Raw genomic sequence first — 14,976 nt, forward strand, 5'->3', positions numbered from 1 at the left:
AAAGTAGAATTCAGTGCTACCATCTTTCCCCATGTATAAACCATGGAACACACTGCATGTCGAGAAGTTTGTGTTCATCTGCATCATCACTAAGAGGCTGAGTCAGGATGTCTGCATCCGAGTGCTCTGCCTTTACAAATGACTGATGAAGCATCACCAGTCACCTGTTCAACCCCTCTTATCTCAGCAGCCAGGCAGTTGTCGTCTGTATCCTCCCGCTGTGTATTTGGACATGTGATTTCAAATTTGTCAGTCTGAGCAGATTCATTCTATAGATGTTGACAGATTCCTGTTACTTAAGGTTATATAGTATCAGTGCAGATGAAACCATGAGGCTGGCCTCTTTCCTGCAGTTTTTATCACCTCTCCATAGGCTGGAATGGATGTGGCCTTACTGAGATTTCTCACAAGACCCACATTATTTTTGACTGAGTGAATTGAGAAGTGGTGAGCTTATTCTGAATCATAAGTAGTGTAGAAAAAAGGCAATGGGTGCTGTGATAGACATCATGACGGTAAGTCTCACAGGGTAAAAGTATTCCTTCAGCTGTTTCTGTGAGTGTGGAGGAGCACATCCGATAGTCAAGACATCTTACTGAAGCTACTCTGAGAATAAGTAAAAACCGAAGGTTCCCTTTTATGAAGTTTTATTATCATGTATGTATGTTTGTCTTTTATTGATATTTTTCAATGGTTTTGTTTCCTAGTGTAAATGTTTACTTTCAGTATAATTCTTATTGTTGTTTGGTTGTTCAATCATTAGTTCAGTGAATTACCCCTTCAAGGCTGGCACTCATGTCCTGTGTCGCAGCTAGCAGATAGAGGGCAGACCTGAGCACAGAGGTAGGCAGGGGATAGCTGCCCTCCTCCTGTAGTGAACACAACATCCAAACCACACAGGAAAACACTGTCTGGTCTGGTAGGAGCCTGGTTCACACACACAAACACACAAACACAAATGAACAAATGAGACCGTCTTTCTCCTGTTTAACTTGAAAATACCAAAATAGGTCAAATAAGGTGGTTAACATTGTACAATGAATAGACATACACATACGGTAAACATACAACGCACACTAAGCCTCAGTCAGCCTAATGCATATACAAGTCTGAGTAACCTTGATAAGACCTAGCAGGGACAGGGGCCATCTCTTTTTATTTGCCCTGGAGGGGTCACGGGCAGCCCCAGATCGAGAGAAAAAATAGATTTAAAATTTGAATTTGAGAGGACCAATGATGAGCCTCTGTGTGGGTGCTAGAGCATGAATAAGCAATTGATATAGGGAATACCCCGCCCCCCACCTCCCCTTTTTAAAAATGCACTTTCAAATTTTTCTCTTAACTCATTATTACCATATTGTATCAGATGTTAACCTACTTTTTTCTAATAGTTCATATCTGAATCATAGACTTTATAACGGGTTAATTCAAGTAAGATTGTTGAAGATCTTGATGTTTCAGCAACCTGGTCGAGTAAAATACAGTCAAATATTGTCAATTATGTCATGCCTTATAGACAAACTGTGACCAGGGGGAAGAAAAACAATTTATTAACTCATTCATATTAATTTATTAAGTGTCATTATTGAACCAGGGACCTTCTTACTGTGGGGTGGAGGCACTCACCACTTTGCTTTTGATTTTGATGGTTGACATTACAGTCATTACACTTTGAAGACAACAACTATGTCAGTGTGTAAAAGCCCTGAAAAGAATATAGTCATACAATACTTAAACAGGGTGAGTGCACTTCATCACCTGTCTCCTTGTTGCAAGGCAAGGTGTAGCAGTATCACCAGACAGTACTGAGTGGCTCGCCTTCCTTTAAATTCACTCAGCTGAAGCCCCGGGGCCTCACACAACAAAGAGGGCCAGTCTGACAGACGATAGCAGAGTGACGGAAGGTTGTGCTGCAGAAGGGTCTCCACCACCTCTGGATAATGAAGAAGGAAACCACTCGGGCTTAGAAGGGCTTTTTTTTAATCATTGCTAGTGATAGGAATAGGACATGGAACAATAAGAAAGATTGATCAAGGAGTAGAGTGGATTAAGGAGAAATAGATTCATAATTACAGCCTTTACAAGTTCATAGTTTATTAAAACGGATCAAAGCCAAAATTGTGTTAAAAAAAAGGTTTAACTTATTGTTGATGCTTTCCCTAAATGTAAAAGCTTGGCTCTAGGAATGCATGGCTGCAAAATGTGAAAACGTTACATGACGAATGCAAAATAAGGACTACCAGATGGAGCATGATAGAAAAACAGGACAGACAATAGAAACCTAAAAGTTGACTGACTGAGACAAAAGAGCAGTAACGAAAAGTCAAAGGTAAATTTATGTCATGGTAAGGCTATGGTAGCTTAGAGTGGGTAGGTTGGTGGTTGTGGCTTGCTGTCATTGAAAAGTTTAGGATGTGCGTGTGTGTGTGACTCTTGACTACCACATGACATTTGGCTAAACCAACCAGGTATAACAGAACAGGTTAGCTGACTGGGCGGCACCTGTGGAGGGCCTAGAGCGTTCATTTTGTTCCAAGAGCTGGTTGTGGTTGAGTATGCAGTAGTTTGGCAATTAGTTAATCCCACAGCTACTCCTTTGCAAAAGACATTGCTACATTCATCCATGTTGATCCAGGTTAAACCTGTGAAACTGCAAGAATAACAGAAGGATTTGCACTGGGAAGTCTCAAGCTTATGGTGGTCTTGCTGAAAAATTAGTAAAAAGAGGGGAGGGGAACAAGATGAGAAAAAAACGTAAGGGAATAATAAACTACGAGAAAGAGAAAGAGCATCTTAAAACACGGTGCAGAACAGATAACATGGGGAACTGAAGTTAGTGATGGTCTGGAGGGAGAACATTTATAAGGAGTGAGGAAGAAAACCAAGGCATGTATGGTTAATGAGGGGAGAATGTTACTGAAGCCTGGGCTTCAATAGAGCCCCAAGCCTGAGTCTACAGGGTGAGAGGCTAGCAATCAGCCAAAGAAGAAAACAAGATGTGTACACAGGAAGAATACAATGAGATCGAACAGGAAGAATATAAGGGGGAAACTGGATGTATCAGAAAGAAGCGTGGTGAGGAAAAAATTGAAGGATGTCTCAAATGGCAAGCTATGACCTAGTAAACCACAAGGGATGGACTGATGAAGGTGAGATGGAAAACAACTGAAGTGAAATGAACACAACAACAAAGATGTGCAAATCTGGCAACGATTAAATTAGTCTCTTGTTGAGGTTTTATTCGATAGAAAACAAAGAAACATTATTACGAAAGATTATTTTTGGAAACTAGGGAAAGTAAGGGATTAATCAAATCATCAAAATATAACCAACACTGACAGAGTTAAAGCAACGGTGACTGAATTACTTTCTAACAAAAGTAGGGATTTTATTTGCCTGGCCTTTTATACCAAAAAGAAATCTTATCAAACCAGGATCCAAGTTGTCAGATTTAGAAAAAAGAACCTTGTGGAAAGAAAAATGCCCAAACAAGATAGGAATGGTACATTTTAAGATTAGAACAAAGGAAAAAGATGAAAGTGAAAGGTGGAAACAGAAACAGATAAATGTAATATAAAGGAGGAAGATGTTGACAGCCAGAAATTGGAACAAACAGGAGTCTAGCTGTGCAGAACTCAGTACCCCCCCTACATTCACAAACTTGCAGTAAAACTGCTACATGTCATTACCCCAAAATAATAATTTAATCAAGTACTATTTCAAAGTCTAAATGTGTCCCCTGAGGATTGCTGCAGGCTCCAATGAAGTGTCTCTGCTCGTCCTTTCAAAACAGCTAATACTTTCATGACGTGGAAAAGATCCTACGGAATTTGCTATATATAAAATATGCTTTTCAGTTAACTAGGTACACTTGCATTATGAGAAGCAGCACGATAGGAAGTGTCCTGACAAAAAAATGAAGAGGCAGGTGTGATACATAATGTCAGCATCAGCATTTTCACAAACGATACAAAGAGTCCAGCCTTCAACTAAAAGCTGAATCTTGTACTTTAACTGATAATGAACTGTACTCTAAATACAACAAAATACACACACATATGTACACAAGTGTGTGTGTGTGTGTGTGTGTGTGTGTGTGTGTGTGTGTGTGTGGTGTCCATGTGTGCATAATATATTGTGATAATTTTTATTATCTTATTAGTCCAGTTGAAAATTATACCACTGCTGGTAGGAATTCAACCAAGGCACTAGTTTTAACCATGGTGTTGTAGAACAACTCTGTGCGAGAAACAAACATCATAGAATGTCTGAGTACCGTTCTTGTCGGAGCCACAGGCAAAACCTGAGTGGGAAAGCAGACACATGCTGAGTTTCTGTAGAAAGCCACAGCAAGATGTATTTAGATGTGGGTTTCTGAAAAAAAAGAAAGAAAAAAGAAAACATGAATACTATTTAAATGAGCAGCAATAAATGAAAATCATGTGAGGAAGCACCCCAGACAAACACAGAACATAGTCAATATACTTAAAAATAAACTGAAAAATACAATGGGAAAATACACTGTCTCAGCTTAGTCCTTTCTAATTTAAAGTAAAGGCACTGCATTCTCCTTTCACCCTAGGGGAAAGCCTGAGTCAACTAGATTTTTCATCACAAATCCATCGAATACACACAAAAAGAAAAAAACAACAAAAATAACCTTAACACATGCAAATTTAGAAGCTGTCTGTTGCTAAGATTGATGCATTGGAAACAGAGTGAGCCATCCAACTTGTGCCTTGGTCTGTGTTATCTGTCTTATTGCTGGATGTGTTCCGACAGGATGTTATGACAAGAAGAACATTTTTGAACCACAGTGATCTGCCTATATCCTAGTATATGTGTGTGTGAGTGTCCTCGAATGAGTCAGTTTGAGGTTACCTGTTTTGTGCACAAAAAAAAAACTTGTGCTCTAGTGCCAGTCTGAAGAAACCACAGGATGCTGGAGGGAGATTGTGGTAAGAGAATGTAAGCAATTAGCTGAAAATTAAGAAAAGGGCCCACACATGGCGAACAGAATGGAACAGAACATAGCAAGTATTTGGCAGTCAATATTCAGGCAATGGGGCTTTACTTTGACTAAATAGCTTTGTCTAAACAGTACAGTGTCCAAACCATCGACACGGTAGATTTTAATAAATTCAACAAAATAAATCGCCACTGTGAAATGCAAATGTTAAAAAATTGCTAAGGCCATGAATCCTTATGTGTTGTTTAACTGTGTTTTGGGCAAAATCCTAATAAGCTAATCAAAAGGCCAGCTCTTTAAACCTTGTGTGGTCCGAACTTCCTGCATACGGTGGTGGTCTGAAGGGTCAAATATGACCTGCCTCCACTTGAGCTCTGAAATAAGGCAGCTTAAGAGGGTTTTTCCAGTGACAATGGTGCCTTAGAAGGTTGGTAACATTATAATGATTTAACAGGGATGAGGATGCAAGAATCTGCAGTTGATTACTTGTCAATTTTATTATTCATATTCCTATCACATAGGGAATAATGAAATATGAAACAATATGAAACGTCACATAATTAAAAGATTGTGCCCTTAAAATGAAATTCAAACCTCCATCATCCACAGTTTAGACCCAATCAAACCTAAGTGCATGACATGAGACACACTGTATCTAAGCAAATACACCTAAAAGAGCATATTTAGGGGGCAATGTGGAAATCTGGGATGATACTTGGATTCTAATTTAGCCACTTGCCCTGGGCTGAGAGCAGACGTCTTACGACAGAAAAATTCTAAGCAGTCCATATGCTGATAAATGACAAATGAGAAAATCAACATTGACTTTCAGGATATTTAACATTCAGAGTCGATGTGTAGTTGGAGACGCCATCTAATAACTTCAACTCTCCTTATGGAAAAGCTAAGGTGCCCTGTAGTGAATTCAGGGAACAAAATTTACACCTGCCAAGTGGCAAATGTTCATGGATTTTCTGTTTTGGGAGGACATCTCAGAAGTGAGTGGATCAGTTTTATCTAAAATAGTGATCTAATTAAAAAGAAAAACACACACACACACACACACACACACAAACACACTCACACACACACACACACACACACACGTGCTCGCTCGCACATGCACAGATTTTCAACCACTGGGCTGAGTTGGAGATATTATCAACAATGGAAATTTGATTGAAAACCACTGTCTAACCTGAGTGATTAGGGCTTGCACATTACTACATGGAGCCCCCGGTTAATGGTAATTCAAGATTCTGAGTGGAAGGCAGTTAAATTTTCGAGGGACTTCAATCTCTTGATAATCTCCTTTAAAAAGAAATCACATTCTGCGCCTTAAACACCTTTCTCCATGACAAGGAAATCACTTTTACTTTTGCCACAGTGGGCTTGTTCCTTCCCTTCTTCTCAGAAGATAATGAATTTTTTTACATTACTACTATGTTAAACTTTAACATAGTAGTAATGTACAAAAATTCATTAAACGGTTGCTGAGATACAGTACCTAAGCCAACAAATGAGTGGATTGGCTAACTAATCATAAGACCTGGCTACTGTGCTGATAAAATCAATCCCAATAGTTACTACTACTTTATCTCTAAAATTTTAATTATAATAAGGCCCGCACACAGAAAAAAAAAAAAAAAAAACCAGAGGCTCATGTATCACAGTGAAAACCATGGCTAAATGTGAAACATGTCAGGATCATTCCAAATATATTTCTTGATAGATGCAGGAGAAATGTTTTATTATGTAGAGGAAGATATTTTATGTAGAGGAAGATATTTTCTTTTTATCTTTAAAACTCTGTAAAGTGATACAGAGTGTCCTCTATTGTAAGTCACTTTGGATAAAAGCATCTGCCAAATGTAATGTAATGTAATGTAATGTAAAGTGATAATACATTTATTGAATTTATTCAACACAAATCAATCGTTTTCCCTTTCTATAGCACACTCAGTGCTTACTCTATTATTTTCAAAAACACAGATAAACATGTTTTGGGGTGTAAAAACATAGGGAACTTTTGAGAATGGTCAATGGGTTCTAGCTGTGTGTTTTGTCTCTTGTGTAATACAACACAAATGGGCGAGTTTCCGATCATATCATACATGCCGTGGTGTTTAATTACAACTGGATGATGTAATTTGGGAAATCAAAATGAATCTAAGATGGATTAAGTCAGAATACTAAAAAGGCATAAATAACATACCATACTCACCCAACTTATTTGCAAAGACAGGCATGACACATGGAAGGAGGACAAACTGGGAGGACAGGATGGAGTAGAAGAACTGCAATATCTGAGGATTTGGTGCATATTCACACATTCGCTACATGTGGGGGGGGGGGGGACACATATAAAAAAGAAGAATCATTAAGTACAAATTAAGGATTCTTACTAAAAGTTACCATCACCACCAATAGCTAATGATTTAGATACTCAAATGTCCATGTCTTAGCACAACAAATAAAGACAAGGGCTTTTTGTTTTCTAGGGTACTCATACATGCTAATTATTGAAGGAAACTGCAAATCATAGAATGATTAAAAATGTGACATTGTATTTTCTCAAATAGTTGGTGTCAATTGTGTAATGTAAAAGCTCTCACAGTAACAGTGGGAATCCACACAGAGTCGCAGCAGTGCAGCAGACATTGACACAGAGACTCCACTGTGTCCTGAGCCAGGCTGTGTTTAGATGGAGCTGTGAACATGTTCTCCTTCAGCTCTGGCTCAGATAAACACACTTCAGCCAGCCTTGGACAGACAAACACACAGACCCATAATCAACATAGCCATAAGAAAACAGGCAAACATAAACACTAGTATATGACCTTGACTTGATTCTGCCAATCAATATTGAAATATAGAGTTGTGTATGTGTGCGTATGTGTTCACAGACAGATCTTTTGAAGTTATTTGTCATTTACAAATACATATCAGTACCAATAATGATACCATTCATTTTATTTGTTAATCAAGCACATGCTTGTGCTTGATATGTAAATTAAAATCTTGCCCTCTTTGTTCGGGCTGATTGCAATCAAGGGTGTAGGAAGTCATGCTAGACAATATTATGTGATTTAAAAAAATATCCTAAGTATTTATATTATTTGTGACACATACACCCGGGCAGTGGCAGCAATGAAAGGTAATAGGGAAATCTCTGGGGGCGTGCAGAGGATCCAACCAGAACTCTTTCGATGACCATTTTTAGCCCTTAAGTCTTGCAAGCCTTGCCTTCCATACACGATTTAACTGTATATAACTCCCCTGTGATGATACAAAAAAAGTATCAGTACCAGCTCTAAGGCTGTTCTACATAAATACTGCAATACACCTAAGACTTTACATGGTGAAAATGAAAAATGAATTTGATCACATCTTCTATAATATCATTATATTTTTTGAGCTCAGATAACCGACAATCATGCCCAAATTTATGCTCTCAATGCTGCCTGAAATACCAAAAAGAAGGAGAGCTAGGTCAAAATGGGCCATTCAGGTAGCTCAATAATAAGCTGCACAGATCACTGACAGTTCAAAGGCAGTTATCTCACTGTCTTAGTGTATGCACTGTATGATACTTGCGCTGTACAAAATGATCTGTTCAAGGATCAGACAAAAGAGTCTCTCTCCAGACAATGAGATAATCAGAAGTCATCCCAAAATCGAATGTATTCACAAATCACTGTAAAAGAAACAGTTTGGTGAAGATGCAACTCTCTACTGAAACATGTATATTTATAGACGCATACCTTAAAAAGTGGTACAGTCATAAAAAATTATAAAAAAAACTTGCTGTATTTATAAACATTCCCTTTTGAACATTCATGTGCTAAAATTTCAAATTTCATCAAAATTACCCATTACAGAAAAAAAGTTCTCAATGTTGTATCTGTTTGAATTGTATGAAAATATTTCTGATTTGAGAAGCAATTTTCTGACTTTAAATCTCAATGGATTAAGCGGTCTTATAGCAGACACCCTAATTTATAGAATCAACTGTGATCAAACCTGATTTCAGTTAAATAGTTTTGAAACTGACAGTAATATGAGGAAACACAACTTGTTTAAATGATGAATGTGGGACTGATAATTAAACAAGATGCCAAAAACAAAACAATTAAAGTTACAAATTTTACCTAATTTAATCACTCTTTAATTGTCCCATTTAGCTAGCAAAATATGTGACAAAGATGGTCTCACTTGCAAGCTGCCTGAAAACAGGTCATGGCCTGGAGTATAAATCCTCCAGGTTTTAAAGCCAGGCTCCTGGGATCCAACTTCTTCAGGCTCCCCTGAGGAAAACAGAGAGAGGTTTGAAAATGGAAAATTAAAAAAAAGAGAGAAAAAAGACTTCAGGGAGACGAGATTACTTGAGGTGCATGAAAAAAGGAAATCAGATAACATCACCACCCTTTTGAGAAATATCATCAAAACAAATCGAAAAGGGAATCATTAAAGGGGTATCCAAACTAAAGGAACTTCTTGATGTAGAATGAAAATCACTTAAATCTTTATGTTCATTTAGTGGCCATTTTAAATCTGATTATAGATGTCCCTGCTATAGTGTGAGTAAACAAATTGCCTTTGATCAGTCATGTCAATTTCATCAGAAAGATTTTAAAGCTGTATCAGGGTCATTTTTAAAGGTTGTAATAAGCCCTTATAAGATGCTCCAGGGAAAAGAATGCGAGAGAAAAGAAAGAAAAAGTGGAAAAAAAGTTCTCCCCACAATCAGTTCTTTAAACTTTAATTTTCGTCTGTGAATAAAATATAAAAAGTAAAGCTGACTCACGCAGCTTCTCCGATAAGCAGAGGAGGGCAGGGGGAGGTGAGAGAGTCTGGCAGTGATGGTCTCCACCAGCCGCTTTAGCTCTCTATACTGGACTGGTTTGGACTGGTGGTTCAATCTAGAAAAATCAAACAGTAGCAGTTTTCTAAGTATAAGAAACACCTGCATTAAATAATTTTGATTTGTACAAATACGGTCAATTCAACTGCGTTGGGATAAATGAGTCTCTGAGTTGGTACATAGTGAAATTACTATGTGTGAGTATTCTATTGCCCAATACCAGCTAAATATATTAAAAGTACATTTACAGAGCTGTTATCACTCCTCAGTCATCAAGGCTCTGTCCGCATACAGTAAAGGTAAGATAATCATTGAGAGTCATAGTTAAGTATTCATTTTAATAGACATAACTTTTGCCATGTATACACCTTGCATCATTACAAAACTCAGATCTTTGTTTTTTTCAAGTTCAAGTTCAATGTAAAAGCATACATGAAGGAAATGTTGCATAAATACTGCAGTTTTAGATGATGATTATTCCAAGCAAGAAGTTGCTGAAAGTAGAAGAGATGGACTCTTGGCAAGGTGGGTCGCACCCACTGTTTCTGATGGCAAAATGCAAGTCCTGTATGTGCAGGGATAAAATATCTGAATCAGGTCTCCTGAGAAGAGGGGAGGAGTATCCCCTGCATGAGTGGATCACCTTTATGCAACCCTGACAAGGAGTACTGATTCACAAACCTTCGTACGAGCCATACTGTGAATAGTCTCTGCTTACAAGAATTCAAAATAGCATGTCCCCCTTAAAATTTCAAGGGCTTATTTGAGTTAAAATGCAATTGATGGGGTAATATGACAAGAACAAATGATTGTGACACATATAGACATTACCAAGCATATTGACAAACTATGGTATAATTCACAAAATCAAAAGACTATGAGAAAATGATGCTGTTAAAGAGCCTACATGTTTGAACGGCTGCAAACATCAAGTCTCAATCATGAATCACAAATTCCAGCACAGCGCATTCCATAAAAAAACAGATTTGAAATGTTACACTGGACTGCTTTTGAAGAGCCTGATGAAGCACGGTGTTAAGTTGAAAAGCTGAAAGATTAATCATTTAACTACAATCAACTAATTAAACATTAAATGCATAACATGATATGTGAGCTCTGCTGCTCTTGTGTTTTGTAGCTACATTTCAAGGTTAATTAAAGACCAAAGTTTGACCCAATAGTACCTACGTTCCAGTGTAACAACTATCGGTGTGTGTGCACACTACTTATATGTATTACTCAATTTGTGTGTGTGTTTGTATCAGCTGGGGAGTGGACAACATTTCCACATCTTTCCATGTGACTATATTATTACTCTATAGACTTTATATGTCTGCTGCCTCATGCCCTTTTTTCACTTTCTTGGATATCCATATTTAGTTTCTCATTTAATGCTGCTCATTTTAGGTGTTTTTTTGGTAATTTCAATGGGATTCAAGTCAGGCAATAATCCAATGATATCTCGGTTCTTTAGATCCAGGATCGCCGTATTTTCAAATTGAATGTAGGCAGCTTTATGTACCTCACAATATCATTTTATTCAAGCGTGCCACATGACAGCTAGGAGTAACACCTCTTTAATACGATGTCAGCTCCAGTGCCAGAAAGAAAAGGATACATCTGTGTATCCTCACTCAATTGTTCCTACCCTCCTCTCTGCTTGTCCAACCCTCTCTATCCTCACCCTTCAGCAGCTGAGTTAGAGAAATTGAGGCATCCTTCTTGTTGAGGAGATGATTTATTTTCTGGTCACAGGCAAGAGGATTGACAAGAAACAAAACAAGTTGTCAAATATTAAAGAAATGACAAGTTTCTGGAGTGATGTCAAGTCTGGTAGTTTTTCAAAAACAAATACAACAGACACATAGCTGCAAAAGATTCTGTAAGTCTCAATGTACACAGACGGGGTTGCGGAGACCTGAGATGCAGGGCAATGAAAGAAATGTGGCAAATGTGTGTTCCTGGCCCGAAGCGTTACCTACTGGGGACAAAGGATAACAGTCGACAAGTTGAGGGGCAGACAAATTAAGAGCTATCAAAGAGGTTGAAACCACAGAGTGTGACAGATAGCGGCTCCTTTTGGCCATAGTAAATTATTATAGTACATTTATTTTTTAAAGGATTTGGCTCTACTTCTGAAGCTGCTTTATGATGAACCTAAATCTCTTGCTTTCAAATAGTAGAAAGAGCTCCTCTACCTGACAGAAAGTTTCTTGATCATTAAAATGCAATTTTAAGTAAGCCAATTTCACTGTCATGGCACTGATTGCCCTTTGAAGTTGGTACATTCTTTCACATGTATATAAGCAGACTTTTTGGAGAAGCCAATTTGCTTCGCTTCATGCCCCTCAACTACTGTAGAGAAAGGATGTTCATAGTTTTTTTATTTGTATTTTTATTTTTATTTTTATTTATTTATTTCATTTTAGCATGTCACTGTCTTTTCTTAGTATGTTGTGCTGCTGCCGTCAAATAATTTCCCAATGCTGGGGTCAATAAAGTACATCTCATCTCATAGTTAGAAAGAGCTATTGTTTTTGCTGACAAACATTTGCAATCATAATTTATAAAGCCAATAAATCAGCAGGCATCACACATCACATAAACATCATAAAGCTAGCCTTAATCAGGACAGTGTCAGATGCTTTAACTGTACCTGTCAGTATGCAATACAGATCAGGTGAGGAAAAAATGAAGAGGAGATGATTACTTCTGTGTTGGACACCCATTTCTACATGTGACAACTAAGGCTGTTATCATCATGAAAAAGCTGGCAGAAACACAGCTCAGATTAATATGTGAACTGGAAAAGACCTTGTCTTTGGACTATGGCAAAGATTTGCAGTCAACATGACGCCTGACATTTGGGTTACTGATGTTTAGCATTCATCACATACAGAGTGCTTTCCATCAAACCTCAAATGGCTTGGCAGAATGGTCTTTTCAGACAGTGAAGAGGGAGCTCAGGCAAATGACAAAGAATTCTCTTGGCACTCCACAGGCACAGCTCCTGTTCAAATGCTGTTTTGTGACACAAGTCTACAATTGACTGCCTTCCACCACAAATGCTGATGCAGCATAGGCCAAAGTCAAAGGCCAGACATGATAGCATGAGGAGAGTTAAAACAAGAGAAAAAGAGAAAAAGGGTGTGACCAGCAGGTAGTGACAATTATAACCTTATGAGAAACTTTTGCAGAAGCAACAACTTACAATGTCTCCCAGTGACGTTGGGTCTCTAAAACAATTAAAGATCAGCCTTCAATTTATTCGTTTTATTAAAATGAATACAGTATCTTGTCTATATTTGAAGACGGGGCTAATCTGACTGGGATTTTTTTTTTTATAGGAATTCAATATGGCAACATATAGACAAGGAGTTCAATATGGCAACAATATCATCTAACCTTTCTGAGGATGTATTCTTTTAGAACCAGAGTATGGCTGTACATACATCAACAATGTGTGTTTGTATTTACCTAAAGAGGGCCGTGGCAGCAGCAGCAGCTTGTGTAGCAACTAACAGGCATGAAGAGAAAAGTCCACGAAGCACAGCCTCACAGACAGCCACAAATCCTGGACTGGTTGGGAATAAACACATACTTGAGGGTTGTCTGTGAAGACAGACAGACAGACAGACAGACAGACAGACACACACACACACACACACACACACACACACACACACACACACACACACACACACACACACACACAGACACACGCACACAAACACACACACATACGCGCAAACACACGCACACAAACATTGTATTGCTATTCTTTATGAGAGCATTGCAGTGACAAGGATTTCTTATCAACAGCTTGATTGCAAACCAATTAATGCCTCACCAAACCTTAACCACAACCTCAGACATGACTGTTGGCTTACAGGACATCTTATGAGCCCATTCGGGACTGTATCCAGGGGGTAAAAACATTCTTGCCAAAATACTTATTGTGACAGGAAAAAAGTCACTTTGGGAGTTTTGCTAAAATAGTTTGTTGGCACTGAGTTAATGAAGGCCACAGGGAGGCTAACAGTTGTTATTGCCAGGTTTGTCATTAAGTTGCCTACAGTACAAGTATCAGCAGTGACATATTTATTTGCTGATTCAAAATTAACTTGCCCTTCCTCTGACACACCCACCTGAACACAGGTACTAATTTTCTGTATTTTATGGCAGGAACATATAGTAAACAAATATTACTGATCTATTGATATTACAAATATCATCCAAGGTTGTCTTGTTGTTAAGGCACTACCACATCAACTGGCTAACTGTTGCCACAACAGAAGTTGCATGGTGCATCTTGAACATCACATACAAGCATAACAAAGTGTACAAAAGTGTACAAATGTTTCTGTCTTCCTCAACCATACTGTTACATCAACTCAGGGGAGAAAAAAATGACATTAATTTTGTAGAAACAAACCTTAGTCCTAACACTAAAATGAAGTGATCTACTTTGGAGTGGCAGAGGAGTATCAACAATGTGGATTGCTAAAGACATGAATGACTCTAATAAAATGAATACGTGACATAAACATATACTGTATATGTGTACATGATGCCACACTCCATACTAATATATGGCTTAAAAGAAGACATCAACGTACACAAAATAACTCATTTACATCAACTTAACAACAATGTTCAATGGCACATTAGATTAGTGCATCGAGTCCTTTTCTGCAGATTCATCTTGTTCAGCTATTCTCTACCTTATTCAAACTCCTGTAATGTTTACAACTAATTTCCCTGCCCCTTTTTAATCTCTTATCCCTAGTTATCAGTGTCCATGCGACTGGACAAAAATCCCATTAATCTTTTCAACCTTGTGCAAATGTGTGTTTTACTGGTCCTGATATATGTGGGTGACCAACAGCCCTTTTAAATATAATTAAACTTCCTGGTGCTCCATATATCAATGTTTCACAGGCAGGGCACTCCTCCTGTCAGTGTAGATTAAGTTGTTCGCACTCTTCAATTCCTGTACAAATAAGAAGTTTGGTGCCAAGACTCATAATTGTAAGGTTTGGAAAATTGTATGCATAGTGTAAGTTTTACAACAAAGTATATGCTAACCAAGGGTGGTGATTCTTTTGCAGTAAAAAGGTTCAAAACAAAAAAAATTGTTATC

The 14,976-nt window shown here is 37.9% G+C and overlaps 1 protein-coding gene across 1 annotated transcript in view; it reads right to left on the reverse strand.

The window, feature by feature from the left end:
* Window positions 1–14,976, reverse strand: part of mei1 (meiotic double-stranded break formation protein 1) — a 49,366-nt gene that overhangs the window by 16,717 nt on the left and 17,673 nt on the right. The window contains exons 11-19 of the mRNA XM_086170110.1: window positions 13,311–13,445; window positions 9,777–9,891; window positions 9,185–9,276; window positions 7,585–7,732; window positions 7,194–7,305; window positions 4,882–4,942; window positions 4,304–4,374; window positions 1,759–1,972; window positions 777–927 (exon numbers count right to left, since the gene is read on the reverse strand). Coding sequence (XP_086026236.1) covers window positions 777–927; window positions 1,759–1,972; window positions 4,304–4,374; window positions 4,882–4,942; window positions 7,194–7,305; window positions 7,585–7,732; window positions 9,185–9,276; window positions 9,777–9,891; window positions 13,311–13,445 — 1,099 coding nt within the window. The remainder of the gene's footprint in view (window positions 1–776; window positions 928–1,758; window positions 1,973–4,303; window positions 4,375–4,881; window positions 4,943–7,193; window positions 7,306–7,584; window positions 7,733–9,184; window positions 9,277–9,776; window positions 9,892–13,310; window positions 13,446–14,976) is intronic.

This window comes from Fistularia commersonii, chromosome 23, assembly GCF_037954325.1.
Source record: "Fistularia commersonii isolate RoL2024-O1a breed Wild chromosome 23, RoL_Fcom_v1.0, whole genome shotgun sequence".
Taxonomy (NCBI): Eukaryota; Metazoa; Chordata; class Actinopteri; order Syngnathiformes; family Fistulariidae; genus Fistularia; species Fistularia commersonii.